The sequence below is a fragment of the Miscanthus floridulus genome, chromosome 19 (assembly GCF_019320115.1).
Source record: "Miscanthus floridulus cultivar M001 chromosome 19, ASM1932011v1, whole genome shotgun sequence".
In the NCBI taxonomy this organism is placed as follows: domain Eukaryota; kingdom Viridiplantae; phylum Streptophyta; class Magnoliopsida; order Poales; family Poaceae; genus Miscanthus; species Miscanthus floridulus.
The window spans coordinates 93068375-93092196 of record NC_089598.1 but is presented as its reverse complement, the minus strand read 5'-3'; the positions used below and the strand labels follow the sequence as shown (position 1 = coordinate 93092196).

Here is a 23822-nt window from a genome sequence, read left to right as displayed (position 1 = left end):
TAGAAAGTGTGGATGTGTTTTCCTTAGCGAGGGCGAGCTAGGCACCCATGACCGATTCATGCATACATAGGTATGTGTGACGTGTCGACTCATGTAACCGTTCTGATCCTATCTTTTAAATCGCTTCATGCAGTAACACATTTTATTTTCTCTACATCATTTGGAACTACGAGGAAGTGTTGGACTGCTGCTTAGTTGCATTAAATAATCACCACTATAGTTTTACAGCTTTAGTTTTTTTAGAAAAATATGTGATATGTGTCTTTCGCGGCCTCAACCCATAGGGTGTTAGCTAGTTGGCCTAAGATGATTGAGCTTCGGTCCTCAGCTCTAGCATGTGGTGTGTCTGTTTGTTTGGTCTCTAGCCTGGCCGGCTAGTTTCGTGTTGTGAGGTCAGTTGTCATTGTCTTAGCTTCTTTAAGAAGACCATCATGTATTTTACAAGTTATGGTAATATTTTTAATGAGTTTTGGAGGTCAATAGATCTAGTTTTGCATTTTCTTGAACTCTGCCAAAACTGGAAAATCATATTTTCGAAACCATAGGGCCTGGTTTCGTTAGAAACCAAAGATTTGGTTCTTTGAATGCGGCTGGAGTCATTTTTGTTGTTTTTCATTTGAAGTTGTTGAGACACTTTTTTTAAAAAATTGATATAAAAACGCATTTGATTTGCTGCTCAAACATTTTTTGAACATCTTAACGACCTCAAATGACCAAAATCAAATAAAGGAATTCTTATATCTTAATGAGAGCTACAATTTTCATATACAAAGGATCATTATCCGACATCACACAAGAAAGATATGACTTTTCTAACATGACAAGCCTTGGTACGCGATTAATATGTTGCCCAAATTTTATATTATCTTTTGAGCATCTTAACGATCTCGAATGACAAAACTGAAAACTTGGAATTTCTAGATCTCAGTGTTAGCTACAACTTCCGTAAACAAAGTATCTTTATCCGACACCATACAAGAAATATATAATTTTTCTAATACGATAACTCCTAGTACACGATAAGTACTATGGTGAAACTTTATAATAATTTTTGAGCATCTAAACAATCTCCAATGAAAAACTCAAAGCTAGAAAGTTGTAGATCTCATCTATAGCTGCAAATTTTGTATAAAAAACATCTCTGTCCGAGGTCGTATGAAAAAGATCGTTTTTCCTAAGGTGGAGCCTTGCTGCTGACATGTGGGTCCCATCTGTTAGATCCATGACAAGTAGGAAAGTGGGTCAACTAAATGCCCGTTGGGTGCTGGATGAGACCCGTCACAACCTCAGGGAGCCAAAATGCGTTTTGAAACTTTGGAGACCTAGATGACAACTCCGGACAACTTTGACAGCCGTTGGTGAATTTTTTCTCTTTAGAGAAACTAAAATTTTCCACAATTCAAGACACAAATAGCCTTGGGATTGGAGCAGGTTGTCAAAATGACATGTGTTTAGAGTCTTTTTTTGGGTTTAGTTTAGTCACAACAACTTTACCGCAGGCTTCAAAAGTGTGATTATCCTTTTTCCAAGAACAGGAGAAGGACAGAACAATTTTCATGATCACCATACCCACCCTCGTCTTCGAAAGCCATAGCTTATAAGTTGAGTAATATCCTACACAAATGTTGCACTAGTTGAGTCAGTCTATCCCTATAATTCCTTCTTGCACAGTAGAGCCCTTAGCCATGTATGATGAACTGCACGGCGCCTACAAGTTAGCCATGAGCAAAGTTACCGATGATGACAAAATCATTTGTTGGTTTTGTTTTATGAAATCGGCTGGTACTAATGTCAATGAAATAGAAAAATATAAATTAAGTAGCCACAACTCTACGAAGCACTCCAGATGCCAGAGCACTTGTAGAAAGTGTGGATGTGTTTTCCTTAGCGAGGGCGAGCTAGGCACCCATGACCGATTCATGCACACATAGGTATGTGTGACGTGTCGACTCATGTAACAGTTCTGATCCTATCTTTTAAATCGCTTCATGCAGTAACACATTTTATTTTGTCTCTTATCTACAGGTGGTACATCGTTTGGAACTACGAGGAAGTGTTGGACTGCTGCTTAGTTGCATTAAATAATCACCACTCTAGTTTTACAGCTTTAGTTTTTTTAGAAAAATATGTGAAATGTGGCTTTCGCGGCCTCAACCCATAGGATGTTAGCTAGTTGGCCTAAGATGATTGAGCTTCGGTCCTCAGCTCTAGCATGTGGTGTGTCTGTTTGTTTGGTCTCTAGCCTGGCTGGCTAGTTTCGTGTTGTGAGGTCAGTTGTCATTGTCTTAGCTTCTTTAAGAAGACCATCATGTATTTTACAAGTTATGGTAATATTTTTAATGAGTTTTGGAGGTCCATAGATCTAGTTTTGCATTTTCTTGAACTCTGCCAAAACTGGAAAATCATATTTTCGAAACCATAGGGCCTAGTTTCCGTTAGAAACCAAAGATTTGGTTCTTTGAATGCGGCTGGAGTCATTTTTGTTGTTTTTCATTTGAAGTTGTTGAGATACTTTTAAAAAAATTGATATAAAAACACATTTGATTTGCTGCTCAAACATTTTTTGAGCATCTTAACGACCTCAAATGACCAAAATCAAATAAAGCAATTCTTAAATCTTATTGAGAGCTACAATTTTCTTATACAAAGTACCATTATCCGACACCACACAAGAAAGATATGACTTTTCTAACACGATAAGCCTTGGTACGCGATTAATATGTTGCCCAAATTTTATATTATCTTTTGAGCATCTTAACGATCTCGAATGACAAAACTGAAAACTAGGAATTTCTAGATCTCAGTGTTAGCTACAACTTCCGTACACAAAGTATCTTGATCCAACACCATACAAGAAATATATGATTTTTCTTATACGATAAGTCCTAGTACACGATAAGTACTCTGCTGAAACTTTATAATAGTTTTTGAGCATCTAAACGATCTCTAATGAAAAAACTCAAAGCTAGAAAGTTGTAGATCTCATCTATAGCTGCAAATTTTGTATAAAAGTCATCTCCGTCCAAGGTCGTATGAAAAAGATGTGTTTTTCCTAAGGTGGAGCCTTGCTGCTGACATGTGGGTCCCATCTGTTAGATCCATGACAAGTAGGAAAGTGGGTCAACTAAATGCCCATTGGGTCCTGGATGAGACCCGTCACAACCTCAGGGAGCCAAAATGCGTTTTGAAACTTTGGAGACCTAGATGACAACTCTGGACAACTTTGACGGCCGTTGGTGAATTTTTTCTCTTTAGAGAAACTAAAATTTTCCACAATTCAAGACACAAATAGCCTTGAGATTGGAGCAGGTGGTCGAAATGACATATGTGTTTAGTGTCTTTTTTTGTTTAGTTTAGTCACAACAACTTTGCCGCAGGCTTCAAAAGTGTGATTATCATTTTTCCAAGAACAGGAGAACGACAAAACAATTTTCATGATCACCATACCCACCCTCGTCTTCAAAAGCCATAGCTTATAAGTTGAGTAATATCCTACGCAAATGTTGCACTAGTTGAGTCAGTCTATCCCTATAATTCCTTCTTGCACAGTAGAGCCCTAAGCCATGTATGATGAACTGCACGGCCCCTACAAGCTAGCCATGAGCAAAGTGACCGATGATGACAAAATCATTTGTTGGTTTTGTTTTATGAAATCGGCTAGTACTAATGTCAATGAAATAGAAAAAGATAAATTAAGTAGCCACAACTCTACGAAGCACTCCAGATGTCAGAGCACTTGTAGAAAGTGTGGATGTGTTTTCCTTAGCGAGGGCGAGCTAGGCACCCATGACCGATTCATGCACACATAGGTATGTGTGACGTGTCGACTCATGTAACAGTTCTAATCCTATCTTTTAAATCGCTTCATGCAGTAAAACATTTTATTTTGTCTCTTATCTACAGGTGGTACATCGTTTGGAAGTGTTGGACTGCTGCTTAGTTGCATTAAATAATCACCACTCTAGTTTTACAGCTTTATTTTTTTAGAAGAAGATGTGAAATGTGTCTTTCGCGGCCTCAACCCATATGGTGTTAGCTAGTTGGCCTAAGCGGATTGAGCTTCGGTCCTCAGTTCTAGCATGTGGTGTGTCTGTTTGTTTGGTCTCTAGCCTGGCCGGCTATTTTCGTGTTGTGACGCCAGTTGTCATTGTCTTAGCTTCTTTAAGAAGACCATCATGTATTTTACAAGTTATGGTAATATTTTTAATGAGTTTTGGAGGTCAATAGATCTAGTTTTGCATTTTCTTAACTCTGCCAAAACTGGAAAATCATATTTTCGAAACCATAGAGCCCGGTTTCCGTTAGAAACCAAAGATTTGGTTCTTTGAATGCGGCTGGAGTCATTTTTGTTGTTTTTCATTTGAAGTTGTTGAGATACTTTTAAAAAAAAATTGATATAAAAACACATTTGATTTGCTGCTCAAACATTTTTTGGGCATCTTAACAACCTCAGATGACCAAAATCAAATAAAGCAATTCTTATATCTTAATGAGAGCTACAATTTTCATATACAAAATATCATTGTCTGACACCACACAAGAAAGATATGACTTTTCTAACACGACAAGCCTTGGTACGCGATTAATATGTTGCCCAAATTTTATATTATCTTTTGAGCATCTTAACGATCTCGAATGACAAAACAGAAAACTAGGAATTTCTAGATCTCAGTGTTAGCTACAACTTCCATACACAAAGTATCTTTATCCGACACCATACAAGAAATATATGATTTTTCTAATACGATAAGTCCTAGTACACGATAAGTACTCTGCTGAAACTTTATAATAATTTTTGAGCATCTAAACGATCTCTAATGAAAAAACTCAAAGCTAGAAAGTTGTAGATCTCATCTATAGCTGCAAATTTTGTATAAAAGCCATCTCCGTCCGAGGTCGTATGAAAAAGGTGTGTTTTTCCTAAGGTGGAGCCTTGCTGCTAGCATGTGGGTCCCATCTGTTAGATCCATGACAAGTAGGAAAGTGGGTCAACTAAATGCCCATGGGTCCTGGATGAGACCCGTCACAACCCCCGGGAGCCAAAATGCATTTTGAAACTTTGGAGACCTAGATGACAACTCCGGACAACTTTGACGGTCGTTGGTGAATTTTTTTCTCTTTAGAGAAACTAAAATTTTCCACAATTCAAGACACAAATAGCCTTGAGATTGGAGCAGGTGGTAAAAATGACATATGTGTTTAGTGTCTTTTTTTTGGTTTAGTTTAGTCACAACAACTTTGCCGCAGGCTTCAAAAGTGTGATTATCATTTATCCAAGAACAGGAGAAGGACAGAACAATTTTCATGATCACCATACCCACCCTCGTCTTCGAAAGCCATAGCTAATAAGTTGAGTAATATCCTATGCAAATGTTGCACTAGTTGAGTCAGTCTATCCCTATAATTCCTTCTTGCACAGTAGAGCCCTTAGCCATGTATGATGAACTGTACGGCGCCTACATGCTAGCCATGAGCAAAGTGACCGATGATGACAAAATCATTTGTTGGTTTTGTTTTATGAAATCAGCTGGTACTAATGTCAATGAAATAGAAAAATATAAATTAAGTAGCCACAACTCTACAGAGCACTCCAGATGCCAGAGCACTTGTAGAAAGTGTGGATGTGTTTTCCTTAGCGAGGGCGAGCTAGGCACCCATGACCGATTCATGCACACATAGGTATGTGTGATGTGTCGACTCATGTAACCGTTCTGATCCTATCTTTTAAATCGCTTCACGGCAGTAACACATTTTATTTTGTCTCTTATCTACAGGTGGTACATCGTTTGGAACTACGAGGAAGTGTTGGACTGCTGCTTAGTTGCATTAAATAATCACCACTCTAGTTTTACAGCTTTAGTTTTTTTAGAAAAATATGTGAAATGTGTCTTTCACGGCCTCAACCCATAGGGTGTTAGCTAGTTGGCCTAAGCGGATTGAGCTTCGGTCCTCAGTTCTAGCATGTGGTGTGTCTGTTTGTTTGGTCTCTAGCCTGGCCGGCTAGTTTCGTGTTGTGAGGTCAGTTGTCATTGTCTTAGCTTCTTTAAGAAGACCATCATGTATTTTACAAGTTATGGTAATATTTTTAATGAGTTTTGGAGGTCAATAGATCTAGTTTTGCATTTTCTTGAACTCTGCCAAAACTGGAAAATCATATTTTCGAAACCATAGGGCCTGGTTTCCGTTAGAAACCAAAGATTTGGTTCTTTGAATGCGGCTGGAGTCATTTTTGTTGTTTTTCATTTGAAGTTGCTGAGATACATTTTAAAAAAATTGATATAAAAACACATTTGATTTGCTGCTCAAACATTTTTTGAGCATCTTAACGACCTCAAATGACCAAAATCAAATAAAGCAATTCTTATATCTTAATGAGAGCTACAATTTTCATATACAAAGTATCATTATCCGACACCACACAAGAAAGATATGACTTTTCTAACATGACAAGCCTTGGTACGCGATTAATATGTTGCCCAAATTTTATATTATCTTTTGAGCATCTTAACGATCTCGAATGTCAAAACTGAAAACTAGGAATTTCTAGATCTCAGTGTTAGCTACAACTTCCGTACACAAAGTATCTTTTTCCGACACCATACAAGAAATATAAGATTTTTCTAATACGATAAGTCCTAGTACACAATAAGTACTCTGCTGAAACTTTATAATAATTTTTGAGCATCTAAACGATCTCTAATAAAAAAACTCAAAGCTAAAAAGTTGTAGATCTCATCTATAGCTGCAAATTTTGTATAAAAGTCATCTCCGTCTGAGGTCGTATGAAAAAGATGCGTTTTTCCTAAGGTGGAGCCTTGCTGCTGACATGTGGGTCCCATCTGTTAGATCCATGACAAGTAGGAAAGTGGGTCAACTAAATGCCCGTTGGGTCCTGGATGAGACCCGTCACAACCTCAGGGAGCCAAAATGCGTTTTGAAACTTTGGAGACCTAGATGACAACTCTGGACAACTTTGACGGCCGTTGGTGAATTTTTTCTCTTTAGAGAAACTAAAATTTTCCACAATTCAAGACACAAATAGCCTTGAGATTGGAGCAGGTGGTCGAAATGACATATGTGTTTAGTGTCTTTTTTGTTTAGTTTAGTCACAACAACTTTGCCGCAGGCTTCAAAAGTGTGATTATCATTTTTCCAAGAACAGGAGAAGGACAGAACAATTTTCATGATCACCATACCCACCCTCGTCTTCAAAAGCCATAGCTTATAAGTTGAGTAATATCCTACGCAAATGTTGCACTAGTTGAGTCAGTCTATCCCTATAATTCCTTCTTGCACAGTAGAGCCCTTAGCCATGTATGATGAACTGCACGACACTTACAAGCTAGCCATGAGCAAAGTGACCGATGATGACAAAATCACTTGTTGGTTTTGTTTTATGAAATCGGCTGGTACTAATGTCAATGAAATAGAAAAATATAAATTAAGTAGCCACAACTCTACGAAGCACTCCAGATGCCAGTGCACGTGTAGGAGGAACAGGCGTGACCAAGGAGCCGCTGCCGACCACCCATAACGTAGAGCGCGGAGCCCGTAGCACGTGTAGGGAGGAGCCGGAGACAGGGCCATCTCTGGAGGCGTTCGAGCATCAACGCGACTGTTCGGGGGTTCGAAAAATCGTTTGGAGAGTAAACATGGAGAAAATAGTTCAGAAAAACTTTATGGCGATATATGGAGATTATAGAATATTTAGGAAAATATTAAAGCGTGACTTAGCTTTAGACAGAAAGTCTGATCGGCGACATATGACGCTATCTGGTCGGCGTTGACGGCGAGCACCTGGCGGGCGGTGAGTTGTTGGTGAAGACGACCTCGGAGGTGGTTCCGAGATCGTATCTGCTGTCGCGGGGGTTGGTGTAGCCAGCGATGAATCGTCGTCGTAGACCGGCATGGATCTCCACGAGATTGACGACGAGAACGCGCTGTTGATTTGAGGTCCATCTAGCTCGCCATGGATCAAGCGCACACCCCACCTGGCGCGCCAACTGTCGACAGAATATCGTCGGCAGTCCACCGAGGGGCATCCGACGATGGTAGATTTGTCGGTGGGGATGCGCGTAATCAGGAACCAGATGGTGACACAAGGCGCAGAGACAGCGATTTAGACAGGTTCGGGCCGTCTGATCGACGTAATACCCTATGTCCCGTGTCTTTGGTGTATTGTATTGAGATGTAGTAGATAGATCCTGATGTATCTTGTCCGCTAGGGGACCCCTACCTCTTCTTATATACTCTGGAGGAGGTAGGGTTACAAGGTAAGTATCCTATTTGGTACTATACAATAGCTTGCGGTGCACGCCGAGCAGCGCCATGCACACCTTGATCTTGTGGGCTGGGCCATCTCTGATGGTGCGACCCATGTCTTGGGGGCCATACCCCCACAGTTTTGTTTTATGAAATCGGCTGGTACTAATGTCAATGAAATAGAAAAATATAAATTAAGTAGCCACAACTCTACGAAGCACTCCAGATGCCAGAGCACTTGTAGAAAGTGTGGATGTGTTTTCCTTAGCGAGGGCGAGCTAGGCACCCATGACCGATTCATGCACACATAGGTATGTGTGACGTGTCGACTCATGTAACAGTTCTGATCCTATCTTTTAAATCGCTTCATGCAGTAACACGTTTTAGTTTGTCTCTTATCTACAGGTGGTACATCGTTTGGAACTATGAGGATGTGTTGGACTGCTGCTTAGTTTCATTAAATAATACAACTTTAGTTTTTTTAGCAAAAGTTGTGAAATGTGCCTTTCGCGGCCTCAACCCATAAGGTGTTAGCTTGTTGGCCCAAGTGGATTGAGCTTTGGTCCTCAGTTCTAGCATGTGGTGTGTTTGTTTGTTTGGTCTCTAGCCTGGCCGGCTAGTTTCGAGTTGTGAGGTCAGTTGTCATTGTCTTAGCTTGTTTAAGAAGACCATCATGTATTTTAAAAGTTATGATAACATTTTTAACGAGTTTTGGAGGTCAACAAATCTAGTTTTGCATTTTCTTGAACTCTGCCAAAATTGGAAATCGTATTTTCGAAACCAGAGGGTCTGGTTTCCGTTAGAAACCAAAGATTTGGTTCTTGAAATGCGGTTGGAGTCATTTCTGTTGTTTTTCATTTGAAGTCCTTTAGATATTTTTTTTAAAAAATGATAAAAACGCGTTTGATTTGCTGCTCAAATATTTTTGAGCATCTTAACGACCCCAAATGACCAAAATCAAGGAATTCTTAGATCTTAACGAGAGCTACAATTTTCGTATACAAAGTATCATTATCTAACACCATACAAGAAAGATATGATTTTTCTAACACAACCAGCCTTGTTACGTGATTAATATGTTACTCAAACTTTATGTTACCTTTTGAGCATCTTAACGATCTCAAATCACAAAACTGAAAACTAGGAATTTGTAGATCTCATCGAGAGCTACAACTTCCGTACACAAAGTATCTTTATCCGACACCATACAAGAAATATATAATTTTTCTAATATGATAAGTCCTAGTACGTGATAAATACTCTGCTGAAACTTTATAATAATTTTTTACAATCTTAACGATCTCAAATGAAAAAACTCAAAGCTAGAACGTTGTAGATCTCATCTAGAGCTTCAAATTTTGTATAAAAGTCATCTCTATCCGAGGTCGTATGAAAAAGATGTGTTTTTCCTAAGCTGGAGCCTTGCTACTGATACGTAGGTCGTCTGTTAGATCCATGCCACGTAGGAAAGTGGGTCAACTAAATGCCCGTTGGGTCACAGATGGGATCCGTTACAACTTCAGGGAGCTAAAAATGCATTTTGAAACTTTGGAGACCTAGATGACAACTCTGGACAACTTTGACGGCCGCTGGTGAATTTTTTCTCTTTGGAAAAATTTAAATTTCCCACAGTTCAAGATACAAATAGCTTTGAGGTTGGAGCAGGTGGTCAAAATTGCATATGTGTTTAGTGTCTTATTTTGGTTTAGTTTGGTCACAACAACTTTGCCGCAGGCTTCAAAAGTGTGATTGATTACATTTTTCGAAGAACAGGAGAAGGACAGAACAATTTTCATGATCACTATACCCACCTTCGTCTTCGAAAGCCATAGTTTTATAAGTTGAGTAATATCCTACGCAAATGTTGCACCAGTTGAATCAGCCTAGTTCCCTATAATTCCTTCTTGCACAGTAGAGCCTTTAGCCTTGTATGATGAACTGCACGACGCCTACAAGCTAGCCATGAGCAAAGTGACCGATGATGACAAAATCATTTGTTGGTTTTGTTTTATGAAATCGGCTGGTACTAATGTCAATGAAATAGAAAAAGATAAATTAAGTAGCCACAACTCTACCAAGCACTCCAGATGTCAGAGCACTTGTAGAAAGTGTGGATGCGTTTTCCTTAGCGAGGGTGAGCTAGGCACCCATGACCGATTCATGACGTGTCTACTCATATATTAGTTCTGATCCTCTTTTAACTCGCTTCATGTTGTAACATGTTATCGTATATGTAAACAAGCAAGTTATATTCGCCGTGATAGACTTGTACCAGTTAAAGATATGTTGTTGTGATTGTATTCTATAGTTTCCATGTAAATAGGATCTAGCTTTCCTAACCGGTTAAGCAAATCACGGTGAATCTTGTAAACCACGGCAGGGGTGTTTCCTGCTCTATATATTAACATGTAGGCGTGCACGGGAATGGTGCGACGCTTCCATCATGGTCTTCTCACATGGTACCAGAGCCTCCCCTCTAAAAAAACAGAGAGAGCGAGCGATCCCATCCACACCGAAGCCATGGCGAGCTCTTCGAGCAATCTCGCCGTAAATGCCATCGGACATCCTGTGACTGAACGGCTCACTAAGACAAACTATCCGCTATGGAAGATTCAAGTGCTTCCTACGATTCGTGGTGCCCAATTGATTGGGTACATCGACGGCTTGATCCAAGCTCCGGCCGCTGAGATCGACGACGAGAAGGAGAAGAAGAAAGTCCCTAATCCTGCGCATGTGCAGTGGTTGATACAAGATCAACAAGTCTTCAGCTACCTCTATTTCAATGCAAAATAGGCCTGTTACAAGACTACAACGACGTATTCGGCAACCAAAAATTAGAACAGACGGCACCATCAGGTATGGCTATTTTACTAGCACTGGTGAACCTCAGAGTCTAGAAGAAGCCTTGGGTAATACGAACTAGAGGGATGCTATGGAAGATGAATATCGCACACTTGTAAAGATGAAGGCACTCGGCGACGAGATGGCTTTTGTGGGCAAACTGATTGATGATGAAGAGCTTGTGGGGTATATACTCACAGGTCTTGACATGGAGTATAGCTCGATTGTGTCTGCAGTTCTTGCTCAGGTCGAACTAATCTCAGTCAACGAGCTGTACGCGTAACTGCTCAGTTTTGAGCAGCGCGTGGATTTCGCCGAGGAGTTTGACCCTCCTTGCCAGAAATCCACGCGCTGCTCAAAACTGAGCAGTTGCGCGTACAGCTCGTTGACCGAGATCGGTTTGACTCGAGCAAGAACTGCAGACACAATCGAGCTATACTCCATGTCAAGACCTGTGAGTATATACTCCACAAGCTCGTCATCATCAATCGGTTTGCCGGCAGAAGCCATCTCGTCGCCAAGTGCCTTCATCTTTCCCACATACTCAGCAATCGTCATGTTGCCTTTCTGAGTCGTGGCTAACGCAATCCGGGTATTGACAATCCGAGCACGCGTCTGGGAGGCATACATGTCCTCCAGTGCCTTCCATAGTTGTGCAGCATAGGTGCATGTCGCGACCTGGGTCCGCCCCTGGTGGACGTGGACATGGCGCGTACCAAGGGCGTGGTGATGGACGAAGCAACAATGGAGGTCATGGACGCGGACGTGGCCACGGCAACAACACATCCTCTGGTAATAATGATAAGCCTTTATGATGAAAGTTACACGCCCGATCCAAGACTTGTTAATGCTGCTACATCATCATATACTGTGGATACAAATTGGTATGCAGATACAGGGGCCACAGATCATATCACAGGCGAGTTGGAGAAACTAACAACTCATAACATATATACAGGAGGTGATCAGATTCATACAACCAGCGGTACAGGTATGGACATTAGTCATGTTGGTCATTCTATTGTTCACACCCCTTATCGCAATCTTCACTTAAATAATATTCTTCATGTTCCAAAGGCCAAGAAAAATTTAGTTTCCGTTCATCGTTTCACTACCGACAATCATGCCTTTATGTAATTTCATCCTGATTTCTTTCTTGTCAAGGATCAGGACACGAAGAAAACCCTTCTTCAAGGCAGATGTAAACGTGGGCTATATCCCCTTCATCATCTTCCATTGATGCCGAGAAACATGCTTTTGGAGTCAATAAAGTGTCGCAGTCCAGGTGGTATAGTCGTTTAGGCCATCCGTCATATTCTATTACTCAACATGTCATTAGTCAAAACAATTTGCCTTGTTCTAGTGAATCAAATAAGTAGTCTGTTTGTGATGCTTGTCAAAAGGCCAAGAGCCATCAACTTCCATATCCAAAGTCGACCAATATTTCTTCCAGCCCGTTGCAACCTATTTTTTCTGATGTTTGGCGTCCTGCTCCTGATTCCGTTGGTCGAAAAAAATTTATGTCAGCTTCATTGATGATTATAGAAAATTTACTTGGATTTATCTACTTAAATATAAATCCGAGGTGTTTCAAAAATTTCATGAATTTCAACAGCTTGTAGAAAGGCAATTTGATAAAAAAATTCTAGCTGTGCAAACAGACTGGGGTGGTGAATATGAGAAGCTAAGTTCTTTTTTTACCAAGATTGGTATTTCTCATCATGTTTCTTGCCCTCATGCACATCAACAAAACGGTTCGGTAGAGCGCAAACATCGCCATATAGTCGAAGTAGGCCTATCTCTCCTCGCTAATGCTTATATGCCTCTAAAATTTTGGGACGAGGCTTTTCTTGCCTCAACCTTTCTCATCAACAGAACTCCTAGCAAGGTTGTACGTTTTTCCACTCCTCTTCATCGTCTTTATGACCAGCAGCCTGACTATACATCTTTTCGGGTCTTTGACTGTGCATGCTGGCCTAATCTTCGACCTTATAATTCTAGAAAACTAGAGTTTCACTCACAACGCTGTGTTTTCCTTGGATTCAACAATCTTCATAAAGGGTATAAAGTGCCTTGATATTTCTACCAGCCGAGTTTATATTTTAAGGGATGTTGTCTTTGACGAAGAAAAGTTCCCTTTCAAAGATCTACACCCTAATGCTGGAGCACGTCTCCATTCTGAGATTCTTTTGTTACCCTCTTCATTGCGTAATGATCCTGGGGATGGACACTTAGATGACCACTTAACTAATGTTCCAATTTACTTGCCGCAAATTTTAGATAACAGAGATATTATGCCTGTTGCTTCTGACGATATTATGCAGCAATCAGGAGATTTCTCAGGTGCTGGAACTTCTGAGGAGGATCTGTCCATGTCAGCACCGAGCAACTCTAGCGTGCAGCCCGTGCCTGACACGTACATAGGGATGAAAGCGGGAACGGGAAATTCCCGTACCGACCGACACCGAACACCGGAATTCCCGACCAGATATCATTTTCTCGGGAAAAAATGGATTCGGGAAGAAATCCGGGAAAATTCGGCGAATTCAGGATCAAAATCGGTTAGAGTGATTTTCCGACCAAATTAGCGGATCCCGTATTTGATCGGGAAAACTCCCGCGGGAATTTCCCGTTTTTAAGGCCGTTGACGACTCGCGGGAGTCGCAGCCAGGAAATTAACATCGGCGGTGGCGCCTCACGCCTCGCTACTCGCGTCGGCGTCGCTTACAGTTCCCCGCGATGGCGTCGCAATTCCCACAACTCAAGTTCTCGCGCCCAGGCCCCCCAAATCGCAGCAGCAGCGAGCAGCCATGGACGCCAGCGGAGCCGGCAGCAAGGCGAAGAAAGGGGCGGCCAGGCGCAAGGCGGGCGGCCCCAGGAAGAAGTCAGTGTCGCGATCCGTCAAGGCTGGGCTGCAGTTCCCCATCAGCCGGATCGGGCGGTACCTCAAGAAGGGCCGGTACGTGCAGCGCGTGGGCACCGGCGCCCCCGTCTACCTCGCCGCCGTGCTGGAGTACCTCGCCGCCGAGGTGCTGGAGCTGGCCGGGAACGTGGCTAGGGACAACAAGAAGACGCGCATCATCCCGCGCCACGTGCTCCTGGCCATCCGCAACGACGAGGAGCTCGGGAAGCTGCTGGCCGGCGTCACCATCGCGCACGGCGGCGTCCTCCCCAACATCAACCCGGTGCTTATGGTATGTTCATTTTCATCGAGAAGATCTTCATAAATCAGAGCTCGTTGCATACTTATGTTCACCAAGTTCTGTTTCTCGTTCTGATTTTGCAATTCGTCAGTTTGTTGAAGTTGATGATTATGTGGAATCAGTAAATAGACATGGTAATTCATATCTGGAATGAGGCAAAACGTAGCAGAATGATTGTTTTGAAGTCAAAATGTTTCTAACCCAGACCCTGATATATGGTAGTACTGTATTTATGTTTGGTAAATGGTGATACGGTAGTTCATTGCTGAATGTAAGATCTATTCAGAATAACTGATCACAGAATAATACTACTACTAAGATTACAGGGAGAGAAATCCTAGTTAGATTATCCCTTCCTTGTGGGGTATCCCGTGGGTTCTGCACCGACAAGCCCCCGAGCACTTCATGGTTGAGCTCAGAAAACCTCATCTTGTTCCTTCAGGTCTTGCCGAGCAGGAACAAGCGTCGTCCGAGTACTTTCTTGAGTGAAACCATGTAGCGCTTCTTGGGATCTTTGAGTGTTATGCGCTTTTTTGAAGAAAAATTATATCCGTCTAGGTGTAGCCCCTGAGCCTCTTGCTATTTGGAACAAGGAGCTGGAGGGTCTTGTCTTGAAATTGCTCTGATTCTTCGTCGAAAGGCTTCCGAGCATACACCCGGGTTCTTTATCAAAAAGAACTCGGATATAGCTCGGTCCGGGTTCTTTTTGTCGTGAGTCCTCGAAGTGGTTTGTCTTGAAGAAGTCTTCTTGGTGACGTGCGCTTTTTCGAAGAAAAAAGTGCACTCACTGAGTGTAGCCCCCGAGCCTCTTGCTATTTGGAACAAAAAGTTGGAGGATCTTGAATCTGAGTTGTTCAAAAAACTAAAAATCTTTTCTGTTGCAGCCCCCGAGCATGTATCCGGGTTCTTTTGTTCTGAAAGAACTCGGGTGCAGGGTCTTGGCATATTCTCCGGTAGTCTGCTGTTGTCAGATGTAGTTGTACGGTGGTGGTTGAGTGTAAATGCAGAGTTGTATAGTGTTGGTATATCCTTTCGAATATACTCGTCCTCGAGTACTGTTCCTTCACGCCTGAGTCATCTTTTACTGAATCCTGTCTTTTTACTTTGTCTTTTTACTTTGTCCTTTGTTAGATTTGTTCCGTTGGTGCTCCCGGTCCATGTGCACCGCTCCTTTGGTCTATAAATACCCTCCTAGTGTGCTATTTTGATTCATCAGGCATTTTGCTGCGTGGTCTTGAAATCTTCGTAGTCATGAATATGGTAGTTTCTGAAGTAGAGCAGCCCCGGGCGTATCTTGTAGTTCTTGTATATCTTGTCGTAGCTGGAGGGAGTCTTGTGATAGAGATTAGAGGTAGACTAATCTCGCAGCGGTATTGTACCAGGAGGTACGTAATGGTAGTTGGAGGAAGTCTTATGATGTGGGATACGTTCCTTCATCCAATATTCTGGGCGGATCCCCCTTGCCTGTTCTGCGACTGTCCGGTGCAGATCAACACATAATCCGTTATCACATCGGACTTGGGTAGATAGATGCCTGCTGGGCTTCCCTGTTCCATGTTGTCCCGCCGTGCTGCTAACTTCCGCCTCGGATGTACTGTGTCCGTCCTTTGAAGAAAATAGTGTAGCCGAGTGCGGTTTGTTCTACCGAGTAGCCATTTGGAACACGTAGTCGTTCCAGAGCCTAGTTGTATCCGGGTTCCTTTTTGCTACCTTGTTCATCGTAGTACCAAGTTCGTTGGGTCTTGTAAGATGTGTAATCTTGTATTTTTTGAAGCCATTTATAATGGAACGAATCTTGTCTTCTGGGTTGTCATTCCTTTTTCTGCTGATGTCCTGGTTGTTTGCGAGATTTCCAAGTTCTTTCTACAGGAACCGAGTTCTTATGTTCCTTGTGAGGCAACGCTTTGTTGCTTCGTTGTTGATGAGTTTTTTTTGTAGCGATATGTTAACTCTGCCTTGGTGCTGGATGGACAAGTCTGAAATCTGCCCGTTGAACTATACCGTTGTGTAGAAGTGTGCCGCTCGTCATTTCAGCTTTGTCAGTTGTGTTGGGAAATGAACCGTTGTGTTCTCATGCCGTATCAAAATGGGCCTAATGGGCCGTAAAAAACTATTTAAAGGCCTTCTTTCTTCTTTTTCTTTACTTCCCTGCTTTTGCCTTAAAACCCTAGTTCTTACTCCGCCATCGCCATTATCGCCGTCATCTGAGCGCCGCCACCTGACCGTCGTCGTTCCTTAGTGCCTTATTGCCTTCGCTAGTATATGGGTAGGAAGAAGTCCGCGAGCAAGTCCTAGGCATCCTTTGTAGACGAGGAGGCATCACTTTCTGTGATCGAAAATCAAGAATTCATGGCCATGAGGGCTGCTCAGAAGGTTTGGTCGGCTCCGACTATGACTGAGGATCAGTTGTGCGAGCTGGTCAGTGATTGCCTGATCTAGGACAAGGAGATTGCTGAGTGGAGAGGTCCAGGCCAACATCGTGTTCCAACCCTAGGCTCTGGTGAGATTGTTCTTTTTGTCGCCTTTATCCGTGATGGTCTTTGCCTTCCTGCCTCCGCCTTTCTTCATCGCTTTCTTAATTATTTTGGGATTAGCCTGAACCATCTTACTCTCAATGTTGTCCTTCATCTCTCTGTTTTTGTTCATCTTTGTGAAACTTTTCTTGGAATTCCTCCTTCTCTTTCTCTTTTTCGTTACTTCTTCCGTCTTAAGCCCCAACCCCGCAGCGATGACACCCATGTTCTTGGTGGCTGTGGGATTTAGTTTTGTCAGGGTTGTAAGGGTAGATTCTTTGATTATGATTTGGTTGATTCTATGAGGGATTGGCGTGCCGACTGGTTTTATGCCGCTAATATGATCCCTCCCCTTGTTGTCCATTCTTCTTCTAGTCCCGTGGTTAATGACCGATGGGAGAAGAATCCCATGACGGCGGATGAGCTCTAGGCGATCAAGCCATTTTTGGAGAGGATATGTTCTCTGAAACAGCAAGGCTTGACTGGCTTTGGTATCGTCTCTAGTTTTCTTCGCCGCCGTGTTCAGCCTCTGAAGGAGCGAGAAAACTATGGTTTTGAATACTCTGGAGCGGAGGACCTTCTCGTATGGTCCCTGCCCTTGAGTTGACCGGTGAGGAGGTGCTCGAGCGCCTCTAGAAGATGTTGAAGGGAGTGAGCGTCGTCCCGCATACTGTCCCCGAGTACTGTGCTAACAACCTGCCTTCTGCTGTGAGTTGTTTTTTCTTATTCTGGTACTTTTTGTATTTCCTTTGTTGTCTCCTACTTTTCGCTTAATAGTTCTTGTCTGGTTGTTTTACTCTTTTATAGGAATTGGGGCGTAACTTCGTTGACCCGATCCCCCTTGATGACTGCCCTGCCATTGTGGAGCTTGGGGAGAATCTTGCTTGGGCATCTTTAACCAGTAAGTTTCAAACCACCATAATGTTTCCTGGTGTTTCTTCCGTAGTTCTTGGCACCCATGAAGAGTATGTTCCTCGTCCAGTTCCTCGAGCTCCCCACAGTGGTGGAAAAAGGGGGCGAGCGGATTGTTCTTCTTCTGGTTTGCCTTCCACCAAGAAGCCTCGCCAATCGAGTACTCGTCTAGGTACTCAAGTTATAGGTAGCATGCTTCTAGGTGAGCATATTAATATGTTTTGTCTTTTTGTTGTTTGCTTTTGCCTCTGGCCGAGTACTTTTCTTCTTTTTCAGATGGCGCTGTGGTTGCCATGCTTGAGAGTGAGGAAGAGGAGGATGATGATGCAGTCCTTGTTACGCGTCGATGAGTTGTTTTCCTATTTTTCCGCTGTTGAACACTCCTTTTTGTTCTGACCTTGACCTTGTTCTCTTGCAGTAAGCGGTCGTCGACCTCGAGTTCTTCTGGAGCTCTAGTACCGACCACGCCACTCCAGTTGCAAGGTGGTGGTGATATTTTTGCTGCCATAGTTCCCCCTCTAAGGTCTTCTATTGGTCTTGGGGGTTTCATGAAGAAGAAGATAGCTAAGTGAGTGAATCCTGGTTATGTTTCTCTGCTTCTGTTTTTCCTCTTCGCTGATTCATATTCTTATCGTCGATTTTCTTTATCATTTTGTAGGCCTTCGCCTTCCCTCAACCCTCAGTCGACTTCTTTTCAATCTTCTGATGCGCCCCTATGTTCTGAGTCTCTAGACTCAGAATGTGCGATCGGCGAGGTTGCTGTGAGGGCGACAGGGTTCTCTGGTGATCCTGATTTGCTTACTCCGGAGGTGACCATGGCCGCGGTGACGGGGCCATTTGGGGAGGTAGCTGGGGCTTCCCAAGGTATGGCTCTAGTCTTGTCTTCTTTGCCTCAGCCAGCTTCTCCCTTTGCTCCTCTTCCTAGTGGCGTTCAGCGTCTGGATGATGATGTGGTGCAATAATTCGATGCCACTCATCGGGTGTCAGAGCTGACCACTGCCTAGGGAACCTTCATGGCTTCTTTTGGTGAAAAACTCCAGGTAAGTCTTTTCTGAAGTTCTTTCTTTGGATGTTCATCTTTCTTCTTTTCTCATGTCTTGTTTTTTCTCTTTCTCTTTTTGCTCAGTCTTTTTCTCGGGATCATACCGGCTTCTTTTTCTCGTCTGAAACTGAGAAAAAGTTGTCTTCTGAGGTTAGCGCCCTAAAAACAGAGCTTGATCTCTGTCGGGACAAGATGGAGACTGAGCATCAAACGCACCAAAAGGAGGAGAAAGATCTCCGTGCTTAGGTGGTTGAGGTAGGAAAGCAGAGGGATGCAGCTATGGAGGCCATGAAGAATGAGTGCAATGGTATTGCGGGTTCTTTTGTTTCCTCTTGTATTCGAATTTTCCTTTCTGATGACTTGTTTTTGGTGCCTGGTTTTAGCTCTCTGAGTTGAAAAGCAAAAGCTTTCGGAGGGTATTGAGGAAATGAAGACGCTCGCTCGCAATAGTCACAACAGGACTGAAGAGGTAATTATTTGTGCTGAAGAAGATCTCGCGCTTGCTAAGTTGGTTAGGCGAGGAGCTGACAGGGATCTTGTGTAGGCCCAAAAAATAGTTGAAGTCTTGACTGGTAAGTTGGCGACGGCTACTAAGAACTAGAATGCTTTGTGGAAGTCATTTCGGTCAGTAGCCGATCTTCTCCGGACTCGATCAGATGATGGTCAATCTTGGGCTCAGTTTATTCCCCAAGTTCCGACCCGTTTATAGGAGTTCGTGAAGAGATGCGCCCGACTATGTACCAGGAATGTTCTTGCTCAGGTCCGGGTTCTTGCTCCGGAGATGCCCCTGTCCAAGATTACAGAGGAAGCCGAGAGTTAAGAATATCTTGATGCTGTTGAAAAGATGGAGCCTGAGGTCGAAGATTTGGCTAGTAGGATTGTAGATAATCTTGATATTGATATTTCTTCTCGTGATGGTGATGCTTGATGTATTTTGACTTTAGTACTCCAGCTTCTGTAATAAGGATATTATACTTCTTTTTAATGTGAAGATCCTTTATTTTTTGTTGATGTCTTCTTTGCTTGGATGTCTTTGATTTAGTCAAGTGTTTGTCATGCTTTTGACTGCGCTGTGTAAACAACTCGGTATTTGTAGACCTTTATCTTAACAAACTCTCTTGATTTGTCGAGTACTTGTCTGGCTTCCATATGAGTTGTGTAAACAACTCGGTTTTTGTAGATCGTTGTCTTGACAAACTTTCTTGATTTGTCGAGTGCTTGTCTGGCTTCCATATGCACCAAGTAAACAACTCGGTTTTTGTAGACCGTTGTCTTGATGAACTTTCTTGATTTGTCGAGTTCTTGTCTGGCTTTCATATGCACCAAGTAAACAACTCAGTTTTTGTAGACCGTTGTCTTAACGAACTTTCTTGATTTGTCGAGTTCTTGTTTGGCTTTCATATGCGTCGTGTAAACAACTCGGTTTGTGTAGATCGTTGTCTTAACAAACTTTCTTAATTTGTCGAGTGCTTGTCTAGCTTCCATATGCACCAAGTAAACAACTCAATTTTTGTAGACCGTTGTCTTAACAAACTTTCTTGATTTGTCGAGTTCTTATCTGGCTTTCATATGCGTCATGTAAATAACTCAGTTTGTGTAGATCGTTGTCTTGACAAACTTTCTTGATTTGTCGAGTGCTTGTCTGGATTTCATATGCGCCGTGTAAACAACTCGGAGCATCTTAGGATTGGTTCGGGTGTTAGCTTAGTAGCTACCCTCATCGGCGGGCTCAAGCATCATTTTAGCTCTTTTGCTCTCAGCCGGTATGCTTAGGCGTGATTTCAGCCGTTTTGCTTTTTGGATCAGGTGTTAGCCTATTAGCTACCCTCATCGGCGGGCTCAAGCATCTTTTCAGCTCTTTTGCTCTTAGCCGGTATGCTCAGGCATGATTTTAGCCGTTTTGCTTTTTGGATCGGGTGTTAGCCTATTAGCTACCCTAATCGGCGGGCTCAAGCATCTTTTCAGCTCTTTTGCTCTCAGCCGGTATGCTCAGGCGTGATTTTAGCCATTTTGCTTTTTTGGTTCGGGTGTTAGCTTATTAGCTACCCTCATCGGTGGGCTCAAGTATCTTTTCAGCTCTTTTGCTCAGCCGGTATGCTCAGGCATGATTTCAGCCATTTTGCTTTTTTGGTTCGGGTGTTAGCTTATTAGCTACCCTCATCGGTGAGCTCAAGCATCTTTTCAGCTCTTTTGCTCTCAGTCGATATGCTCAGGCATGATTTCAGCCGTTTTGCTTTTTGGATCGGGTGTTAGCTTATTAGCTACCCTCATCGGCGGGCTCAAGCATCTTTTCAGCTCTTTTGCTCTCAGCCGGTATGCTTAGTGAAAACAACTCAGGAAGATTCGTAATAAGACATCTGTTGTCGAGGAGAAACATCTTTATTGATCATGATCGTTTACATGGTTATTGAAAACAACTGGGGGAAATCCATAGTAATACACGTATTGTCACGGAACCCCATCTTTATTGATCATGACGTTGATCTCTTGTGGCGTGTATGTGTATTCTTCCTTGATTTGTTTTTCACGCGTAGAATCTTCTTAGTTGGCTGATGTGCCATGTATTGTTGACTTCTTTTCCATCTTCATTTATCAACTTGTACGTGCCTGGTCTGGTGACTTCTATGACAATGAAAGGACCTTCCCATGGACTGAGTAGTTTATGGCGTCCGTCAGTTTTTTGTATTCTTCTTAGTACCAGATCTCCGATTTGGAGTGATTGAGGCTGGGTATTCTTGTTGTAGTGGCGTCTTAAACCTTGGAGGTATCTTGCTGATTGGAGGGTAGCATTTACTCTGACTTCTTCTATACTGTCGAGTTCTAATCTTTGGGTGTGTTCTGCTTCTCCTTCGTCATACTGTTCTATTCTTGGCGACGTCTAGATCAGGTTGACGGGTAGTACGGCTTCTGATCCATAAACTAGGAAAAAAGGTGAGTATCCGGTGGCTCTGCTTATTTGAGTTCGTAGCCCCCATACTACTTATTTGAGTTTGTAGCCCCCATACTACTTTGGGTAATTCTTCGATCCACTTGGATCCATAGTCCACTAGTTCTTCATATAATCTTGGTTTTAATCCAACCAGTATGAGTCCATTAGCCCTTTCTACCTGTTCGTTGGCTTCTGGATGTGCAACCGATGCGTAATCTATGCCAAAGCCACAATCTTGTGCCCAACTCTAGAATTCTATAGCTATAAAGGGAGAACCCAAATCTGTGATGATTCGATTGGGCATGCCGAAGCGGTGCATAATGTCTTGGATGAACTCTACTGCTTTGGCTGTGCTGTATTTTGCGAGTGGTTTGTATTCAATCCACTTGGTGAACTTGTCAATTGCTACGAAGATGTACTCGAATCTGCCCTTTGCTTTCTTGAGAGGTCCAACTTGATCCAGCCCCCAGCAGGAGAAAGGCCAAGCGGGAGGGATGCAGATAAGATTGTGAGCTGGTACATGAGCTTGTCTTGCGAACATTTGACAACATTTGCATTTTCTGACGAGTTCTTTTATGTCTTTCAAAGCAGTTGGCCAGTAGAATCCAGTGCGGAATGCTTTGCCGACTAGTGTTCTTTAAGCGGCATGATTCCCACAGCATCCTAAGTGTATTTCGACTAAGATCTCTTTGCCTTCTTCAAACGAGACACGTTTTAGGAGTACTCCTGAGGATGCGGCTCTTCTGTACAGCTTGTCCCCTACTAGGACATAGTTCTTGCATCTACGAACAACTCAGGTAGCTTTTGCTTTATCTGCTGGCAACTTATTCTCTTTGATATAATCGATGAAAACCTAGGTCCATGAGGTGTTGATTACCAAGATTTGGGTGTCTTTTGCTGGGAGTTCAGGGGTTATCTCACTGGGTTGTTTGATAGAGGGAGCTGATAACTCCTCTATGAATACGCCGGGTGGGACCTTTGCTCTGTCCGATCCGAGCTTAGCGAGGACATCTGCTGCAATATTAGAATCGCGCAGGACATGTAGAATTTCCAATCCTTGAAAATGTTTTTTGAGTTTTCATATCTCAGCGCAGTAAGCGCCCATATTTTCTTTTGTGCAGTCCCAATCTTTGTTGACTTGGTTGATGACTACTGCCGAATCGCCGTATACAAGTAATCGCTTGATTCCGAGGGTAATTGCTATTCGTAGTCCATGGATGAGGGCTTCGCATTCTGCTTCATTGTTTGTAGCTTGCCATAGTATCTGAAGGACATACTTGAGTTGTTTTCTGTTTGGAGAAATGAAGAGAACGCCTGCACTGGCTTCACCTAGTTTGAGCGATCCATCAAAGTACATCTTCTAATGGTCAAGGATGGTATCTGGCATGGGTTGTTGAATCTCTATCCACTCAGCCACAAAATCGGCAAGGGCTTGAGATTTACTTGCCTTCCGTGGGGTGAAATCGATATTGAGAGCACCAAGTTCAACTACCCACTTAGATGTGCGTCCTGTTGCGTCTTTATTGTATAGGATGTCTCTGAGTGGGAAATCTATCACCACGGTAATCTTGTGGCTTTCAAAGTAGTGGCGAAGCTTGCGTGAAGTGATCAGGAGGGCTTAGAGTAGTTTTTGCACATGCGGGTACCGGATTTTTGATTCTGATAGTACCTCGCTGATGTAGTATATGGGTCGTTGTACTTTATATATGCGCCCTTCTTCTTCTCTTTCTACGGCTATCGCTGTGCTGATCACAGCAGAAGTTACCGCAATGTACAACATCATGTCTTCGTATTTCTTTGGATGTGTGAGAACGGGTGAGGTTGTGAGGTACGTCTTGAGTCTTTTGAAAGCTTCGTTGGCTTCTTCTATCCATTCGAACTTGTCTGTCTTCTTTAGTAGTTTAAAGAAAGGTAACCCTTTTTCGCTGAGTCTTGATATGAAGTGATTGAGGGACGCCATGTAGCCTATTAGTTTCTGCACATCCTTGACACTTCAAGGAGGGCCCATCTCTGTTATGGCTCGAATTTGCTTGGCACTGGCTTCGATTCCACGATGACTGACCAAGAAACCTAGTAGTTGTCCTGATGGAACTCCGAATACACACTTGCTTGGGTTCAAT

General features: G+C 42.8%; 1 protein-coding gene and 2 non-coding genes across 3 annotated transcripts; 2 read left to right on the top strand and 1 right to left on the bottom strand.

The window, feature by feature from the left end:
* The first annotated feature begins 11263 nt into the window (after positions 1-11263).
* Positions 11264-11402, top strand: LOC136530134 (small nucleolar RNA Z247). Its single transcript, XR_010777629.1, has one exon. It is a non-coding gene; the product is annotated as a small nucleolar RNA Z247 (small nucleolar RNA).
* Positions 11403-11456: 54 nt separating this feature from the next.
* Positions 11457-11595, bottom strand: LOC136530132 (small nucleolar RNA Z247). Its single transcript, XR_010777627.1, has one exon. It is a non-coding gene; the product is annotated as a small nucleolar RNA Z247 (small nucleolar RNA).
* A 2318-nt stretch (positions 11596-13913) lies between these two features.
* LOC136528863 (probable histone H2A.5) lies at positions 13914-14561 on the top strand. The gene has a single exon (XM_066521864.1). The coding sequence runs from the start codon at positions 13914-13916 to the stop codon at positions 14328-14330; it is 417 nt and encodes a 138-aa protein (XP_066377961.1). The 3' UTR covers positions 14331-14561.
* The last annotated feature ends 9261 nt before the right edge of the window (positions 14562-23822 follow it).